The sequence below is a fragment of the Phyllostomus discolor genome, chromosome 8 (genome assembly GCF_004126475.2).
Source record: "Phyllostomus discolor isolate MPI-MPIP mPhyDis1 chromosome 8, mPhyDis1.pri.v3, whole genome shotgun sequence".
In the NCBI taxonomy this organism is placed as follows: domain Eukaryota; kingdom Metazoa; phylum Chordata; class Mammalia; order Chiroptera; family Phyllostomidae; genus Phyllostomus; species Phyllostomus discolor.
Window position 1 is genome coordinate 111,838,434 of NC_040910.2, and position 18,624 is coordinate 111,857,057.

Genomic DNA, 18,624 nt, shown 5'->3' on the forward strand with positions numbered 1-18,624 from the left:
TCGTTAGCACGCGTGGGGGGGAATGAAGTGTCACAGCTTAAAACTGTGTCGTAGCTCTCTTTAAAGGGCTCATGTTTACACGAATTTTAATTGTTATAAATAGTTTATCAGAACACCTTTGCTGAAAACCAGCATGTGATTTGGAGCTCAGTGCACTAGTGGACTGAATAGGAGTCTCTCTTAGTGTTAGTGGGGTTCAGTCAAGAGCTGGAGAGGGGCTGTGTCGTGGTCACATGCAGGGCGGGGCGCCAGTCCCCTGGGCAGTTGTCACTCAGACATCTCCGATCGGCCTGGGTGTTTACTGCTCCCGAGGTTCAGCGGCAGACCGCGCTGGTGCCCGACGCTCTTCCCGGAGCCACCTCCCGTGCCGAGCCGGCTCTGCGTGTGCCGACGCCCCTCGAGCAGGTCCGACAGCCTCCCCTGCAGGCCGTCCGCGTCCGCCCCCTGCTCCCTTTCGGTTTCGCCCAGGTCCCTCCCCCCAGGAGTGCTCCCCGGGTTCCCTCCCTACCGCTGCCCGCCCCTCCAGACCCGGGGAAGTCCTGCGTGCTCGCAGAGCCTTCTCTGCTCGTCCCGACGTGAGGCGTTCCCCCAGGATCTCTTCTTCTGTGAATGTGCTGGGGTGACACTGGTGCGTACAGTGGCCAGGTTTCGGGGGTGCAGTTCTGTGATGTCCCCCGGAATGCCCCGAGCAACTTTATTGTCATTCCAGTTCCTGAGGTGTTCTCACCTCCTGTCGTCTTCCTGTTGTCCTCCGTCGTGAAACAGTTTGATGCCCCGCCTCCCCACTCGAGCCCATTCCTGTGACTTGCACTTCTGTGTTCTCGGGAATCCTGCCCTGGCCCGTGGGGCTCAGTGGGTGGAGCGCCAGCCTGTGAACCGAAGGGCCCCGGGTTCGGGTCCCTGTCAGGGCACAGGCCTGGGTTGTGGACCAGGTCCCCAGTAGGGGGCACAAGAGAGGCAACCACACACTGGTGTTTCTCTCCTCTTTCTCCTTCCCTTCCCCTCTGTCTAAAAATAAATGAGAAGAAAAAAAGAACCCTAGCATAGCATCTAGCATCTGCCTGTGGCATGCTCTCCGGATACAGCTGTCCCTTTGACAGTGAACGAATCACAGAGTTTTAACTCGGAGGCACTTCGGTCAGTTTGCCACGTTCTCTTGACGTGTGTTTTTGTTTCTTCGAGTCCCTGGCGACTTCCAAGAGAGGCTTAAGGCACAGCTAGTTTTTCACGCGCTGGTTTCCCAGGGTGCAGCCAGACTGCCTGTGAGCGAGCTGACGGTCGCGTGCAGTGCCGCCGCCACCACCGTTTGCTGGCTGGTTTGCGTGTGCACCTGTTCCGTGTAGAGGTCGGTCCTTGAAGTGAGATTTCTTTTAAATGGGTTTTCTGGCAGGATGCAGTAATAAGCTCATTAATTCTCATGTTGAAGTGTCTTCACTAAAATACAGTTTTCTGTCACGCAGTTCAAGTTTTTAGTGTCACAGTTGCGTTCAGAGATTGGCAGGCACCTGAAGGCACTCCTGCCGGGCTCCCGAACTGCAGGCTCAGAGGTCCCTCTGGAAAGGGGGAGTGGGCGAAGGAAGGAAGGAAGGTGGGAGCGAGCTGCTAACCCAGGCGGCAGCTCCGCTGTGGGGGCGCCGGGCGAGGCCCTAGTCCTGCTTGCACTGTTGAGACTCCCGCTGTGCTGAGGGAAAGACGGAGCGGATGATCGCGAGGGTTCTTGCTCTCACAAGAGCAGGTTTTCCTTTTGTGGGGACGCATCATGGAAGCGCACGCCCCCTCTGCTGAAGAAACCACTGCCGGGGGCGCCGCCGGGCTCGGCCTTTTCTCCATTTCACACGTGTTGAGTGTGACCAGGAGAGATGTCCCGGTAACACTGCCGATGGCTCGTGAAGACACAGGGAGAACTGGGGCACACCGCTGCTGCTCTTTGGGTGCAGTGATTTGAGCCCGTGAGCGCTGAAGCGGGGGCTCCCCCCCACCCCGGGCTCCCCGGAGAGGGTTCTGGGGGCAGAGAGGACCGTGGAGGCCGTGGGCTGTGCGGCCCAGGCAGGGCCTGAGAAACAGGGAGGCCTCACGCAGAACCCCAGCTCGCCGGCCGCCCCCGAGATCCCAGGAGCTCGCGCTCTCCGAGCCGGCCCCTCCGCAGGGCCGCGTGAGCAGGCGCACCTGCGACACCGTGCACCTGACCTGCCGCCGCGGCCTTAGCGCTTCGGGTGGACCTGAAGTTTGCATAAATTTTCATGGGTAAAACGTGGCTGTGTCACATTTAATCACTTAGTTTACATGTGGGCTCCCCCCCCCCGGCAACTTTTTATTTTGAGAAGCTTCTGCTTTAAACAGTTGAAAAGAAGTGAATGGCGGTATACACGCCACCCAGGTGAATTTAACACAGTGCGGCATCTCGCTCTCTCTCTCTCTCTCACACACACACACACACCCATGGTTTTTGCAGAACCATTTGAAAGTACCCTGCCATCGTAACACTTTGGTTCTCAACACCGAGGCAGATACTGCCCGGGAGCAGACAGTCTCCTAGAAAGCGTGTCCCCGCCACCCCCGCGTCACCCGGAACCCAGGGAATGACATTACGTGACGTGCCACGTGGGCACGTTCTGCTCTCTCAGCCGCTCTCCCCAGCCGGGCTCACCCGGCCCCAGCAACGGTGCGGCCTTGCATTCGCTGGTGCTGGCCCCTTGCCTTCACGTCGGACAGTGTCCTGCTTTCTTGCTCATCTTTCGAGAGACTGGCGTGTTTTCTCTTTTAAGGGTCCGGGCTGGTGGTTCGTAGCGTGGCCCCCACTTTGCATTCGCCGGCTTGTCGCCCCGTCGCCTCACATCAGTCGTGGGTGGTCCTGTGGCACCACGCCGAGCTGTCTGTCAGGGGTCCTGATCCGTCATTCGGTGCAGGTGGTGGCTGCCAGGTCTTCCCGCCGAAAAGGCACCTTTGTCGCTCTGGGACTGTCCCCTTTCTCTTTCGGGAGAGCCTGCAGCAAGCTGACCACAGGGGACCGTGAAGTCCCTTCCAGCAGCCGCCCCGCAGCGCCCACCGCGGCCCGGCCCAGCCCCGCCGTCGTGCGTGGGCGCCGACAGAGCGGAGCTTCTCCCGGTTCTGCCCTTCCTGTTCGTGGTCAGCAGGGGCCCCTTTCTGTGCAGGCTGCGTCCCGGCCCCTTTGTGTCGGGTGGCATTACATCGTTCATAGCGCTTTACTGTTCTTCTTTCTGGCGCTCAGATTACCCCAGAATCGGGGAGCGGAACCCCGTTCACGTTGGTTCCTGCAGCCTTTGGACAGGGTCACCTCAGACTATTTGGCATTTCTTCGTTTTCTGGTGACAGACACTTCGGCCTCACCTCGACCGTTCCCTGCCCCAGACTTGTGACCGGCCACCTCCCCAAGAGGAGGGACTCTTCCCTAGCAGACCCATGTTCAGGAACCAAGGTTTGCTTGGTTTGCTCTTTGCCGCCGGGTTGTCAGTCCTTCTAGATCCTTCCTGTGGGTAGAGCTGGGGCATCATTGATGTCTCCAATAGGACTGGATGCTTCTGTTTTGTCAGGCTGCAGGGATGGTGTAAGTTGTAGTTCATGCTGGAACACCAGGGGACTGGCACCTGTGAGGATTTCAGAGACTACAGTTACGTCAGGTTCTTGCACCCCTCCTTCTCCATAACCTTCTAGAACGTTAGGGTTTTCTGTGCCAGCAGCGTGCAGAGTTCATTAACCTTCCTGCCTCTCGGACAGGCAGGCCTGGGTCAGGGGGCGCAGAGACAAAACACCGGGCTCACTGGTTTACCTAGTGAGCGTTCGTCCCGTAATGAAAACACGTGTGCGAAATAACACCTTGGTTTCCCTCGGTCGTCGGGGGAGGTGCTTCCTCCCTGGGCGCACAGGGGGCGGGGCTCGGGCTCTGCCCTGGGGCCGCAGAAGGCGTCTGCTGCAGGGTGACGGGCGGGCACACCCCAGAAGGGGCGAGGAAGGCGGGTGCTTGCTGACCCCTTTTTATAGCGACAGAGTCCCCGGGTCAGTCGCCCAGTCGCCCTCGGACCTTGCCTGCCAGCCGTTTGGGGCTCCCAGGGCAGAAGCAAAAACGCCTGCGAATCCGAGTCCGCGGGGACAAGTGGGGCGTTTTCACTGCTTCAGGTTCAGGGCTGGGCCGTGCGGGTGGGGCCTTGTGCTGGCCGCTGTTTCAGGAGTCTGAGCGATGGGGCAGGGGTTTTGAACATGATCTCTCGTAGGTACTTGAAAGGAGAGATCCTAGCCGAGGTTGTTTCTCGGTAAGTGCTCCCCCTGCCCTGTGTGTAACTTAAAAGGAACTGTTTTGTTTGAAGCCCTTGTGCTCTCGGTTTCCTGGCGCGCCGTGGCGCTGGGGCGCACTGCACGGAGCCAGTGCTTTCAGTGGGGTGCCGTGCAGAAGCCGCGCCGACGGTTTTCCGTGTCGTTTTTCCTGGACTTGCCGCCTGTGCAGCACCTCGCACCAGCACACGGGAGGGCCTCGCTGAGACTCCCCAGTGCTGCGATCGGGGCGACTGAGCGCGCCTTGTAGACGCTGTCTGTTGTAGCGTGTGCGTCAGGCCCAGTGCCGGGTGGGGGGGGGTGGGGCGGGGCACGCAGCAGACGCCGTCTGTTAGAGCCTGTGCGTGTGCGTCGGGCCCAGTGCCGGCGGGGGCGGGGGCGGGGCGCGCAGCAGCGGCTGCAGTTCAGGAGTCACGGACTGCTGCGGGGTGAGCGCCTCTGGCGCCTGCCTGCGCTGTCTGAAAGTTCGGGTGATTGTACGCGGCACGTGCAGAAGGTGTCCAGACATGTAACGTGGAAAAATAGAGACATTTACTGAAGGAGATACACAAGATACAAGAAACATTGTACGTAGGACAGTGAGGCCTCGGTCCCCTTCAAAGTGGGCACGTGGGGACCTCACCCAGCCCTCCCAGCGCCGTCAGCTACCCTGTCCTGTTTTCCTGGCTCTCACCCACGGCCTGAAGTCTCTTCCCTGTCAAAGGGGGGATCTTAGTTTTGGGAAAAGCCAGAAGTTGCAGGGCACCAATCTGGGCTGTAGCGGGGCTGAGTCACCTGGTGATTCGATGTTTCACCAAAAAACTTTGCACGAGACGTGGTGCGTGAGCGGGCGTGTCGTTGTGAGGCAGCTGCCAGTCACCGGTTGCCCGCAGCTGCAGCTGCTGCATCAGCCGACTTGTTTCCGCTGAGGAATGTCGAGCGTAGTGCAAAATTCGGTGGAGATTCATTGCCCTGCTCACTCGTTTGACTGTGACGGCCACCCAGCACACACGCTCACTCAGCCTGTCCCCCGCCCCCACTGACCAGTGCAGTGCAGGTGTCACTGTTCATGCATGCGCACTCCAGTCCGCTGGCCTCGGCTGCCCGGCTAGTCGACGTCACGCAGGCAGGTCTCGTTACATTCACAGTGGCTGGGCCTTTCCCGGACAGACCTGCCTCTGTGTGGCGAGTCGTCTTCTCTCTTTGTGTAGCTAACTTGTTTGTCTCTAGATAACCGTGGGCTCACAACACGCCAGCAGTATTCTCAAGCGGTGGTAGGGAGCGGTCCCACGTGCTCCCTCCCCGTTTCCCCCGCGGAAGGAAGCGCCTTGAGAAGCTGCAGCCCACCTGCACAGCCCACCTCCACAGCCGGGACCTGACACCCCAGATCCAGGGCGCTCGCTTCCCCAGGGCCCCCCGACTGGTGCCCCGTTACAGCCACACCCACTCCCCTCCGGCCCCACCCCTCCCTTCCCCCGGCAACCATGATGTGCTCCTTCTCCGTTTCTACAGTGTTGTCATTCCAAGACTATCTCACGAATGTGTGACTCTGTGACCCCTGGAGAGTTCTCTCCGCTCCCGTGTGGTGGGGTTCAGGGCGAGGCCCGTTGGTGTCCCCAGGGGTGTGCAGTGTCCCCCTCGACGCTTGTGGGACGTCTGCCTCCCTCGAGAAGTCAGCGGGGCCCGTCGGTGGGTCAGTGCGTGACTGTCTGCTCCGTCCATGGATCCCCGTGTCTGTCTGTCTGTCTGTCGTCACCGGATGGTCTGCGTTACCGTGGCTTCCATACAGCAGGCCTGAATACGGCGATGCGGCCATTCCTCCCAGTGCACTCTGTTTCAAAACTAGTTTTTGTTCTTTTGCCTTTCTGTATAGATTTTAAAACCTTGCCTGTAGCTACAGGCAAACATCAGGCTGGGGTTTGGATAGGGTCATGTGGCACCTCGGCACCCATGTGGGGAGCACCGGCCTCTCCGCTCTGCCAAGGCTCCCGGTCCCCGGACCCCGGGGGTCTTCCTTCCCGTGAAGGCTGGGGGTGGGCGGGCGAGGGCAGCCGTGCACATCCGTGGGAGACGGTTCGACCCAGGACAGCATCAGGGACGAGCTGCCGACTCCTCTCCCGTCCACTGTGCCCCAGGCCTACGAAAGGAGGTTCCCCACGTGCCCCCTGATTCCCATGTTCGTGGACAGCGACATCGTGAATGAGTTCCGGAGCGAGGACGGGGCCATTCACGTCGTGGAGAGGCGCTGCAAGCTGGACATCGACGCGCCCCGGCTGCTGAAGAAGGTGAGCGCGGGGACCCAGGGCCCCCCACCACACTGCACTGCGCCCCCAGCCAGCCCCCCCTGCCCCCCGGGGCTGGCTGGTGCTGACGAACCCCCCCCTCGGCCTCCCCGTACAGATCGCAGGTGTGGACTACGTGTACTTTGTGCAGAAAAACTCCCTGAACGCCCGGGAGCGCACCTTGCACATCGAGGCGCACAACGAGACGTTCGCCAACCGGGTGGTCATCAGGGAGCACTGCTGCTACACCGTGAGTGCCGCCGCCCGCCCGCCCCGCGCCTTCGCCGCGCACCACCGGCCCCGGCGCCCCTCCTGCCGCAGCGGCTGTGGCAGGGCCCTCCCGGGCCCCGCTCCTCCCTGACCCTCCTGCGCTGTGTTGGCCCCGGCTCCAGAGTGACCCACTCACAGAATGTCACGTCTTGTCATGCTGTCTCTGGGCTCAGAACCAGCAGCAGCTCGGCGTGTCACTCAGAGGAAGTCATACCTCTGCCGTCCGTGTGCACACGCCCCGCCGGGCTGTGCCTGATGGCGCAGGCCTGCCACCCCGAGGGCCTGCAGCGCCCCACCTTCCGCCCACCCCTCCTCCCGCCTTCGCTCAGACCCCCTCCTCGCTGGAGCCGAACCCCCTGCAGGCTGCGCCTCATCTCCCGCTGCCCTGGTTCTAGCCCTGCTCCATCTTTGCCAGTTTCCCACGACACTGTCCTCCGACGGTGGCACACCTCCTCACCCGTCACGGTTGGGGCCGCTGCCCCCTGCCGCTGGACCGTGACCTCGTGAGCCGGGCAGGGGTCTTTGTTCCGTGTGGGGAGAATGCCGCTCAGTGAATACGGCGAACGGGTGACCCGAGAGTGACGAGGAAGCTTGCTCCTTGTGTATTCACGCTTAGAGTATTCTAGAAACATGATTTTAGTCCTCTCATGATTTTGAACCTCTGTAATTTTTCTGTCTGCTGCTTTCATGCCAATAACATTGTTGGTAAAACAAGTGTTTTCTCCCGGTAACCAGTGGTGCGGAGCAGACAAACGATACTCTCACCATTGGTTAACTCGTGGGACATTTTCTCGCTCACCCGCAGGTCCACCCTGAGAATGAGGACTGGACCTGTTTTGAACAGTCTGCAAGCCTGGACATCAAATCTTTCTTCGGCTTTGAAAGCACGGTGGAGAAGATCGCAATGAAACAGTATACCAGCAACATCAAGAAAGTGAGTCTGTCTCGGGTTTCGCCACAGAGGGCGGGCAGGCACCCCTGGGCTCGCTCCAGCTGGCGGTCTCTCAGGGAGGCTGGCGCGGGGGGGGGGGGGGGGGGGCGAGGGGCTCAGGGACCCGGCCCTCTCCTGAAGGGGGGAGGTTCCGACTCTCCCCGTGGGCCTCCCGGCCCCGGGAGTGGGAGGCTCAGCTGGGGCCCAGAGGATGCCGGCTGCCGGGTGTGAGGAGGAGCGTGCAGCCCCCGGTGTGGCATCCTGGGCTTGGACGAGCCGGAGCTGCGGCCCAGGTGCCACCAGGGGCCTGCCGACCGGGCGGCCGATCGGGGGCCCCGGCCTCCATTGTTGGGTCCCTCTGCCACGGAAGAGCTTTCCTCCTCGTTTCCGTGCTGCTGCCGCCCACGGCTGCCGTGGGCCCTGGGCTCTGATGGGTGTCGGCGTGGGGCTGGGCCGGCTTGGTGAAGCCGTCTCCCACGTCCGGGGCCACGGGGGGAACGGACTCAGAGACACAGAGCGCACGCTGAGTGGGAGTGTGGTGGGTCGGGGCTCCCCATCAGTCGTGGGGTTCGCTGTCTTCAGCTGCTGTCTCCTAGACCTTTGGAGAGGAGGGAGTGACACGTGGAAAACAGACGCAAAGGCATTTCGCTTTTTCTGTGTATTCTAGAGCAGTTCAGTTTCCAGAAGTGTCGTGAAAACCTGTGAGGGGTGAATAATTGAACGTTCCGTGTGTACTAACCTTAACATTGTGTTTGTTTCAAAGGGAAAAGAAATCATCGAGTACTACCTGCACCAGCTGGAAGAGGAAGGCATAACCTTCGTGCCCCGCTGGGCCCCGCCCCGCCTGGCGCCCTCTGCCGAGACGGCCGCCTCCTGCAGGACGCAAGCGGCGGCGCTGGCCGACGCGCTCCCCGAAGCTGCGCAGAAGGAAGGGCTGGGCGGCGAGGCCCTGGGCAGCGCGAGCGGGGCCGCGGAGCCGGCCGCGGGAACCCCCGACGGTGGGTTCCTCCGAGGGCAGGACTGGCCCGTGACGCGCCTTCCTGTGCCGCCTGGTCCCTCTGCCGCTCTGGTCCCCGTGGGACGGGAGACGTGGCCTGAGGGAGGGGGAGAGCGCGGTGCGGGCCCGCTTCCTCGGGCCTGTAGAACCCGGTCACACGGCGAACTTCTCCCCACGGGGAGAAGCAGATTTTTACTTAAGGGCAGGGAGGGTTACGTGAAGTTGTAACGGCAGGACCTGTCTTCTGTTTGTTGTATGGAGGTGGAGGCGTCGTGAGCGAAGGCAGGGCAGCAGCCAGTGTCTGGAACGTAACCGGCCATCGGCACTGTCCGTGCGCTGGGTGTCAGGCGCTGGCCTGGCTCTCTGTGAGCGCCGGTGACGATGGTGCCGGTCGGGGAGGGGACGCCTCCCTGGGCGCAGAGGGAAGGGGGGGCTCCCACAGGGCCACACCGCTGTGGGTGGCAGGGCTTCCGGCTGCCGTGCTGGGCTGCCTCTCGTGTGTTGCACACGCATCCACACACTTGCACACCCCTTTTTGTTTCTCAGAGCGACACCCATTGTAAAGTAGGAAAACACGAGAAAATTCTGCACTCGGGAGCCTCGTCAAACCCTCGGGGTCAGTCTTGCGCTGCGTCCTGCCCTGCAGCCGGGCTGTGCTGTCCGCCAGCTCTCGGCAGGCGGCTCCGTGCTCAGGGTGCACGCCGTCTCTGCACCCTGTGACTGCTCTCCGCTGCGCTTAATTTCACACCTCGTTTTGCCATTGACGTTACTGGGTCACAGAAAAGGTTTCCCGTGCTCTTGAGCACAGCTCCATTCAGAACAGGTCTGGAATTGTTTATTTCACAGTTTTGTATGTAACTTTGAGTTAAAAGTCACTGAGTACCTGGTAGAGCTGTCGTTCTGTCAGGAGCGGTGCTGAGATTTTACCAGCAGAGGTGGCCTGCTGGCAGCCAGGGAGTACAGCAGATCCAGCGAGTTTGCCGGTGGCGCGGTCGGGGTCTGACGGCTCGGCTGTCATTGAGGGCTCCGGGGTGGCCGGTGGCCGTCTGCAGTCCCTGCGGCGGCACGGAGTTGGACCGCGCCTCAGCTGCCCTGAGCAGGACTCTGGGATGCTTCCGGTTCCGGCATTCTCGTTGGAAATGACCTCCTGTGGCTTCCGTTCCAGACAAACTGGACGCAGACTACATCAAGAGGTACCTGGGCGACCTGACGCCCCTGCAGGAGAGCTGCCTGATCCGGCTTCGCCAGTGGCTGCAGGAGACGCACAAGGGCAAAGTGAGACTCGGCCCCGGGGGCGGGAGCGGGGTGCCATCCCTGGAACCGGGGCCCCGCCTGTCCGCAGTTCCTCGGAGTTACTGCATCCGGTTGCCGTAGCTGGCACGGTCCCTCCCAGTCCAGAAGTCCTTGCATCTGTGTCTCGAGGTGGTGTCAAGTGTCCGGTGGCAGCTCGTGGTGCCCTTCTGCGTGTAATTAGCTGTGCCTCTCTGGGTCTCACGGAGCTCCCTTGCTGGAGGACAGTCACATGTGTGGCAGGTTTGGAAGGAGTCCACCGATTGTGCAGGGGCTGGAGATGTTTGTGCTTTGATTTGGAGGTTCGGGTGGGTTTCGGCCTCACGAGGAACCAGGTGTTGCAAGGGCCGTGCACTGCTGGGGCCCGGGGGTGGGCCGAGGTGCGTTTGGGTGCCCAGCTCCCTGCTGGCTGCGCTCAGTGGGGAGAAGCCGGGCGCCGCAGGCAGTTGGCTGCCCTCCTTCGCCGTCTGTGCTGGTCACCGGAGCGGGGTCGGGCTCAGTGTCACCTGTCGAGAACACAGCTGCAGACGGGCACTACTGTCGTTTTTGGGCAGTGACTGTGCACTGGACACTGTTTCAGAGTGGGTCTGAAGCACTGCCAGCAGCCCTGTGCGGTGGGCGTGGTTTTTACCACCCCTGGGGAGAGTGCGGCGCAGGGACGGCCAGTGACTCACTGCGGGTTTCACGGTGCGTGAGGGGGGAGGGCCAGGGTTGGGGGCCAGGCTGTTTGCCTCTAGAACCCAGGTTCTCACTCACCCCCACGTCTTTGTGGGGCGCTGCTCTGAGGGGTTCCGTCTCAGTGCTGTTTCCCCAGGCGGCTGCCCCTTCCCCTGTGGCGCCGCCCCTGGGGACCGGTGACGCGCCAGTGAGCCCATGGCCGTGGAGGAGGACGGCGGGCCCAGGGAGGCGCGGACATGGCGCGGCCTTGGGCTTCGCTCAGGGGCGGTGGCCCCCGCTGGCCGGGAGTGGCGCCTGTCTGGGGAGGGCCGCTGCACGTGAGGAGCGCCGCCGCCGTCGGCAGAGCCAACACTGTTTGGCAGCCCTCACATGTGCACGTGCACACTCGCACACCCGGGAGGCGCACCGGTGGCAGTGGTGCACAGGGCGGCCGGGGGATCTGGAAGCATTTGGTGTTCAGGAAATCGATGCCTCCACTCCGCCGCGCTGAGAAGGAAGTGGAACTCCCTTGTGGAGACCCTCAGGCTGGTGCTGCTGCTGCTGCTCGGAAGCGCTGAGGCTGATTTTAAACAGTGGGGTAACGCAGCCCACTCTCGACGAGAAGCGCGAGTTTCGGAGTCTTATTCCCTTGGTAACGCGTCTTCCGTCCCCGGGCACCCGGAGCGCTGCTCAGAGACGTCTCCCCCCCCCCCCCCCCCCCCGCAGATCCCCAAGGATGAGCACATCCTCCGGTTCCTGCGCGCCCGGGACTTCAACATCGACAAGGCCCGGGAGGTCATGTGCCAGTCCCTGACCTGGCGGAAGCAGCACCAGGTGGACTACATCCTGGACACCTGGCGCCCGCCCCAGGTGCTCCAGGACTACTACGCGGGAGGCTGGCACCACCACGACAAAGGTGCGGGACGCGGCGTCCAGGGCCCGCCCGGGACTCCCTTCTGCGGGGTGCAGCGGGCCCTTGTGTGCGTGGCCCCCCCGCCCCCGCCCGAGCGAGTGGGTACCAGTCTCCCCACAGCGCACCCACACCCCTGACCCCCCTGGGAACAGCCCCGGAGGGGCAGGGAGGCATGAAGGGCTGGGCTGTTCGCTTCTTCCTCGGGGCCCAGGTATGTGGCCCTCGGGCCGGTCACTGCAGCCCCTCCCTCAGTCAGACGAGGTTTGGGGACACACAGTCCCTGGAGAACCAGGGCGTCGAGGGCAGCTATTTCCGGGGCGCAGCGCCAGTGAAGGAGCTTCCCGGTGACTCGGGCCCCGCCCTCACCTGTGGAGATGGGCGGCCAGGGTGTCCCATCCGACCAGCGGAGACAGACCTCAGCTCTGTGTGGGGGGTGGGCAGAGACGAGACCCGAGGGCAGGGACGCGCCCGAAAGGAAGAGTGGCTGGAGTGCGACTCCTTACTTCTCGGGCCCTGCGGGGGCGGGGGAGCGGGGGGGCTCTCGCCGTCACAGGCCCGCTCCCTGTGCCCTGACTCACGCAGAGGGGTGGAGCACAGAGGGGCACCCCACACACGGAGAGGCCCCGCCCCCCGCCAGGGCCCGTCAGACCTGAGCGGCTCGGACCGGGCTGTGTCCCTGACCCGGGCGTTCGTGCTTCTCCGGGTGGATTGCAGCTCCATTAATTCCCACTGGGAGCACACATTTGTTCCACTTCGTGACCCTCGGGAGAGAGTGAAAAACTTGGCAGTGAGACAGTAGCAGATGTACCTCATTCAGGTTGGGAGAGAGTGTTCCTAAGCCTTCCGGTCAGAAGGCGTGGGAGCCCAGAAACACCCTCCGGGTTAGGTAGAGCAGCCCTGGACCCGCACTGTCCTTGGAGGCACACTGTCCCCACTGTGCCCCTCAGGGTCTGTTTGGGACAGAATCCATTCCTGCCCCTTCTGCTGCTCCTTGGTGCCTGGGGTCTGGGAACTGCTGACACCAGGAGCACACTGGCCACCAAGGCCATCTCCCCTCTGTGGAGCTGGCTCACAGGGACAGGGATTTCTATGAGGAGTCAGGGTCCCTTCAGGCCCCACCCACCAGCCCTCCAGGCTGGAAGGAAGCAGAGCCAACCTGTCCTGCCCTTGGGGATTTAAGATTTCTAGGAAGGCCTCATTCATCTTGGTTTCCTGGTTCTGAGGGTAGGGGTTACAGGAAGCTGGGTTTTAAACACTCTTGACCTTGAACTTTGGCTGACCTGGGGAACGAGAGAGAAAGGGCACTCCGTGTTTGGACCCAGTGCCGTCCCCCTGCTGCTGGGAGTCGGATCTCTCTATGCACAGCCCCAGTTGTGCAAGTGAGGGGCTGGGCCCTCACCCGTGCGGAGCTGAGCTGTCTCCATGACCCTGCTGACTGCTCTGTCGGTGGCTTTTGTTTTTCCTTTTACCGTGTTTTGGGGGAACCTCTCGTACCCACGGGAGCCAGCTGCTGCTCCCCAGGAGGAGAGTTCAACGCCCGTCTAAAACATGGGAGAGCAGGCTTCCTCGTGGGGGGCCTTAGGCGTGCCTCCACGGCTCCGTGGTGGGCTGGCGCCGGCACTAATGCCTGACCTTCGTCCCCCCCGCAGACGGGCGGCCCCTCTACGTGCTCCGGCTGGGGCAGATGGACACCAAAGGCTTGGTGAGGGCCCTCGGAGAGGAGGCCCTGCTGAGATACGTAAGTGCCAGGCGGGGCGTCGGGCTGCGCCTGGGCCTCCCCTCCCTCCTCCGCCAGCGGGACTGGGCAGGGCCATCGTCCTGGGGCAGCGAGCACGTGCTGCTTCTGTGATCAGGAAGGAAAACCTGTTTGTGTCCTTGAAAAATCTCAAAAGCAGGCCCAGAAGTTATAAATTAAGTTTTTCACAAGAAAGCATCAACAGGGAAAATCGCTCCAGCCACTCGAGATGAGCACTCGGGGGCTGGTTCTGAGTCACCTCTGACCTTCACCCCCAGGGAGGCCCCTGCCCCCCCGCCCTGACTTCCTGAGCTGTCTGTGTGGACAGACCTCTGTGCAGTAGTCTCCCCCGGCACTTCCTCCGTCCCGGCCCGAGCACCTCCCACCCGGACGAGGTGCACGCCTCTCCCCGGGTGCCCGACTCAGGCCCCCTCCACTGCAGCCTGCTCAGGGCGGGCGGCTCCGAAGGGAGAACGAGGCCCTGACATGGAAACGCGGCAGCTCCAGAAGGCACGGCGATCATGCCGCTGCCCTGAGGCACCCACGGGTGGCATTTCGCCGTGGAGCTGTGGCCACTGTGGGTGGGCTTGTGCATGCAGTGCATTGCAGGCGTCCCCACATGCACACGCGTGTGCAGAGGGAAAGGTCATAACTGTGCAGACGGGCTGCTGACACGGGAGGGTTGGCCTGCAAACGGTGTGCCCTGCAGCCGTGCCTGGGGTCAGCTGACACCGCCTCCCCTTGGCTGGTCCGTGCGGCATCACAGTGTCCCCTCTCGGCGGACACTTGCCCCGAGGCTCCGGAGGTGCTTGTTCTGAAGACTTGGCAGCAGGTCACGCCCTCCCTGCCCATCGGGGGCTGCCCCCTGACTGTGACCTCCCTGGGGTAGCTGTCACTTTAGCCACAGGGCACAGCACTCTTTGCAGAGCGAGCCGTTCCCCGTCAGGGGTGTCTGTGTGTATCAGAAAGGCTGAACGGGTGGCTTGTTCGGCTCACGTGCTCACCCTGAGCGCGTGGCACCATCCGCACCATCGGCGCAGGGGCGCGCCGTCCTTGGCTGACGGGTCCCGGGCCTCCCCCGCACAGGTGCTCTCCATCAACGAGGAGGGGCTCCGGCGCTGCGAGGAGAACACGAAGGTCTTCGGCCGGCCCATCAGGTGGGTGCGCGACCTCGCTCCTCCTCCCTGCTCGCCGGGAATGGGACTCAAATGGTTCTTCTCTCTGGTTGTTAGAACGCAAATCTGGTTTGATTTCTGGAGTTTCAGAGCCAGGCCTAAATAGTTTACTGTTTCCCACGGTGTTCGGGAAGGTAGAAAATAGATAAGCCAGCGACGTGGTCAGTGTTGCTGTTCCTTCGCCCTGTGCACTGCTCCCCCCTCCCCCCCTCTCCGGCTGAGGGGCGTGGCCTGTCCGCTTAGTCCGAGTGGTCCTCGGGAGCCCAGGGGTGCGGGTTTTGCCTTGTCTGCGTTTTGCCTTGTCTGCGTTTTGTCATCGTTTGCTTGCTTTTGGTGAGGAGGGGGTGCAAAACCACGCTGTGCTCCCGAGTCACACCGCTGGTTGGGTGGGCTGCGTTGGAATGTGGAGGGGTCCCTGGAGCAGGGGGTTGACATTTGTTTGGTTCACGCTGTGCGCTCAGCTCCCGCGACGGGGCTCGACTTGGGAGACGCTGGTGGAGGAAGAGCTTGCTGCAGTTCAGTCACACTGCGCGCTCACTGCTCACGGGCAGATACTGCCGCGTGGGGCCGGCGGAAGTGGCCCAGCCCGTCGAGCAGAGCGCATGCCTCTCTGCTGGGTCCCTGAGCACGTCAGGGCAGGGGTGGGCCCGCCGCACGGACCCCATGCGCCTCACGCAGCAGGCGTGTGCGTGCGTGTGTGGGGGTTCATAGCCCCGCAGTCCCGTCACCGCTGTGTGGGGCGGGGTGGGCGGGGGAGGCTGTCAGGGCTACTCTGTGACGCCAGGAAGAAAGCGTAGCTCCGGGGCCGGTTTGCCCGGCGCGGGTCCGCGGACTAACCCGTGTGCGCGCCCGCAGCTCGTGGACCTGCCTGGTGGACCTGGAGGGGCTGAACATGCGGCACCTGTGGAGGCCCGGCGTGAAGGCCCTGCTGCGCATCATCGAGGTGGTGGAGGCCAACTACCCCGAGACGCTGGGCCGCCTGCTGATCCTGCGCGCCCCCCGCGTGTTCCCCGTGCTCTGGACGCTGGTGGGTTGGCTGCCGCCGCACGCACGCGTGTCCACGTGTCTGTGCCTTTAAGTCCCGACCAGTTAGAAAAAACAAAGCTAACTTGGAAGACGTAACATTTCTCAGATCACTCAAGGGAAGAAAGAACTCCCGAGTGTCTTAACACCGTGCAAAGGGACTTCACAAAGACGCGCCCCAAACTCCAGTCCCTCCCCTCCCGCGCAACATCCGCCTGTCACTCGGACCTCCGGGGGTCGGGCGGCGGGCAGAGGGGGTACCGGCGTGTCTCCTCCTCACAGGTCAGCCCGTTCATCGACGACAACACCAGGAGGAAGTTTCTCATCTACGCGGGGAACGACTACCAGGGCCCCGGGGGCCTGCTGGACTACATCGACAAGGAGATCATCCCCGACTTCCTGGGCGGGGAGTGCATGGTGGGTCCCTGCGTGCGCGCCCCGGGGCGGGGCCTGTGTGCCGTGGGTGGGGCCTGCGGGCCGTGGGTGGGGCCTGCGGGCCGTGGGTGGGGCCTGTGTGCTGTGGGGGGGGGCAGGGCGGGGAGGGTGCTGGCCGGCCCAGACGATTTTCAGAACTTCCAGTTTCGAGTGTTTTGTTTTTATCGTCTTTGGCCGGCATCTCTCGGACCCACCGTGTAGGTATTTTTGATAACACGCACACTCCCTCATCGCTGAATCTGGCGAGAGCTTGTCCCAGGATCTGCCCTGATCCCCGCTGGCTGCTTCCCTTGGATTGTGTGAAGCCGATGTTTTGACTGGGGGGGGGGGGGGGGGGGCGGGGGGGCGGAGCTGTGCGTGTTTGAAGACGCTATAAAAATATCAAAGCGGTTCTCAGAAACGCTTCCCCGCCGGCAGGGAATCGGGATAGTATGTTAAAGGGGGTGAATGGAGTTAGTTCTCTCACGTGTGATTTGGGGTTTTTAATAATTGGGTCGCCAGGCTGTCAGGCCGACGCCTCCGTTTGTCTGCCCTCGCTGTGAGGAGGGAGTGGGAGGGGTTGAGCCCCCTGAGTCTCACTGCTGCGTCGTCTCGTCTCCAGTGTGAAGTGCCGGAGGGCGGCCTGGTGCCCAAGTCCCTGTACCGGACGGCGGAGGAGCTGGAGAACGAGGACCTCAAGCTCTGGACCGAGACCATCTACCAGTCCGCCAGCGTGTTCAAGGGAGCCCCCCATGAGGTGCGCGCCCCGGGCGGGCGCCGGGAGACTCAGACCCCACAGCTCATTGGCGGGTCCCCCGGGGACTTGGCTCAGGGGCACCGACGCTCCGGCCGGCCCCCTCTCCGTCGTTGGATTGGTCACACAGGCCCTTTGGCACTGTGAGCAGCTGTGTGGGGGCGGGGGGGGGGCTCTCCCACTGGCCCGAGGGGCCCGCACACGGGTCTGGGCGCAGTGGGTCGGCTCTCAGGTTTGGCTCATTTACAGTTGGTTACCTGGGGCCAGCCTCGTTTTCCATGGTGTTGGCTGGGTTTCAGTTATTTATATTTTTAAAGAAACGTTTCCATTTTTCTTGGTTTCGTGGAGCGAGGAGAAATCTCCCCTCTGCTGTCACGTTGTGGTGCAGAGGCACGGGCGCTCCTGGATGACTGTGCTCACTGCGCGTCCCGGGACATCGTGGTGACCTGAGGCGTGAGGGACTCTCAGCCGTGTCGCCCTCTCCTGCGCCCCGGCTGTGGAGGGGACAGCGGTCCTCCACAGTGGCCCCAGAGAGGGTGGGTGCCTGGCCTGGCCCCTGGCTGTGGCGGGGAGCGGAGCCCAGGCCGCCTCCTGCCAGAGCAGCCGCCCCGCTCGGCCACTGCTGTCTGTCCTGCGGCCGTCTGTCCTGCTGCCGTGTCTCCGGGACAGTCTGCCCGTCCGTCACCGGTGGGGCGGGCGGGGGTGCTGCTGTGGCGCGAGCCGGCCGCCGTAGAGACCTGCTCTGCCTCGGCCCCAACGCGGCAGGGGTCTCAGGTTCCCGCTCCCGTGTCCGGGGGACGGGTCGTACTTCTCATGAGGAGGCTGGTTCCCGGAGGCAGGTGCTTGTTGTCCCCTCTGAGGTCACTGTCGCTCTTGACCTCGGCGCAGAGCTGGAGAGTCCCAGGGTGTCTGTAGACGTGGGTCGCTGGGTCTCTACGTCAGAGCAGCAAGAACTCCATTTCCGCCGAGGGGCTCGGGGGAGCACAGACCAGGGACAGTGACCCCTCCGAAGCGAAGGCCGGAGTAAACATCCCCGTTGTGCGGGCAGGAAGGGGGTGCTTGTCAGCTGGGGGCTCGTGTCAGGAGAGCCGCCTGGGGGACACTGGGCAGAGGAGGGCGGGTGGGCCGGGCCTCAGGGCCACCGCTGTCCCAGATGGGACCCTCGGTGCTCTGTGGAGCCTGCTCCGCACAGACGCCCCGCAGTGGCGTCTCGGTGGCGAGAGAAGGCGGTGGTGCGGTGGGAGGAGGAGCCCCCTCGCTCGACAGGGCCGCCGTGCGGGGGAGGGAGGGCGGCTCGCAGCGGTGGGGGGGGGGGGGGGGGGGGGGGGGGGGCAGCTCGCAGCGGGGGGAGCATGCGGCCCTGGCTGCTGCTGGGAGTTGAGTGAGTGCAGCGCTGCCCAGCTGGGTTAGTTCTCAGCCCGCCCACAGCGGTCTTGCAGGACCGTGACTCTGCTCTTTCCCTGCGGGGACACTGCAAATGGGCGCCGCCACCGATACAGAGCAGCTTCAGACCGGCACCCCGCCCCCAGCCCCGTGCCTCCAGCCCGCCAACACCGTCCCACTGGGAGCAGAGGCGCCTCCCCGGGATGCTTCCTCCCTCCCCTTGCGCTCCTGGTCTGACTCCCACCTGCCCTGGGCCCCCGGTCGGGCCCCCCGCACGCCGTCTTGCCTGGTGTCCTGTGTGTGTGTGTCCAGTCCTCACCGAGGACACGCTCGTCAATTTCAGAGCGGGGCAAAGGGAGGGAGGGAGACATCGGTTGGTTGTCTTGTAAGCGCCCCGACCAGGGACTGAACCCACAAGCTTTCAGGTTGTGGGGTGACGCCCCACCGGCCAGGGCTGCCCTCTGCCCTGCTGAGACGTGGTGTGCAGCCGGGACTGGGTGTTTCAGAGCGCAGCCGTGAGCGCGGGTCTCGGAA

At 63.2% G+C, this 18,624-nt stretch overlaps 1 protein-coding gene across 2 annotated transcripts in view; it reads left to right on the plus strand.

The window, feature by feature from the left end:
* Positions 1–18,624, plus strand: part of SEC14L1 (SEC14 like lipid binding 1) — a 40,923-nt gene that overhangs the window by 18,567 nt on the left and 3,732 nt on the right. For both annotated transcript variants that reach the window (XM_028519870.2, XM_036034195.1), the window contains exons 4-14: positions 6,402–6,551; positions 6,667–6,798; positions 7,624–7,752; positions 8,513–8,747; positions 9,912–10,021; positions 11,420–11,609; positions 13,256–13,344; positions 14,428–14,498; positions 15,372–15,543; positions 15,822–15,956; positions 16,576–16,710. In XM_028519870.2, coding sequence (XP_028375671.2) covers positions 6,402–6,551; positions 6,667–6,798; positions 7,624–7,752; positions 8,513–8,747; positions 9,912–10,021; positions 11,420–11,609; positions 13,256–13,344; positions 14,428–14,498; positions 15,372–15,543; positions 15,822–15,956; positions 16,576–16,710 — 1,548 coding nt within the window. The remainder of the gene's footprint in view (positions 1–6,401; positions 6,552–6,666; positions 6,799–7,623; positions 7,753–8,512; positions 8,748–9,911; positions 10,022–11,419; positions 11,610–13,255; positions 13,345–14,427; positions 14,499–15,371; positions 15,544–15,821; positions 15,957–16,575; positions 16,711–18,624) is intronic.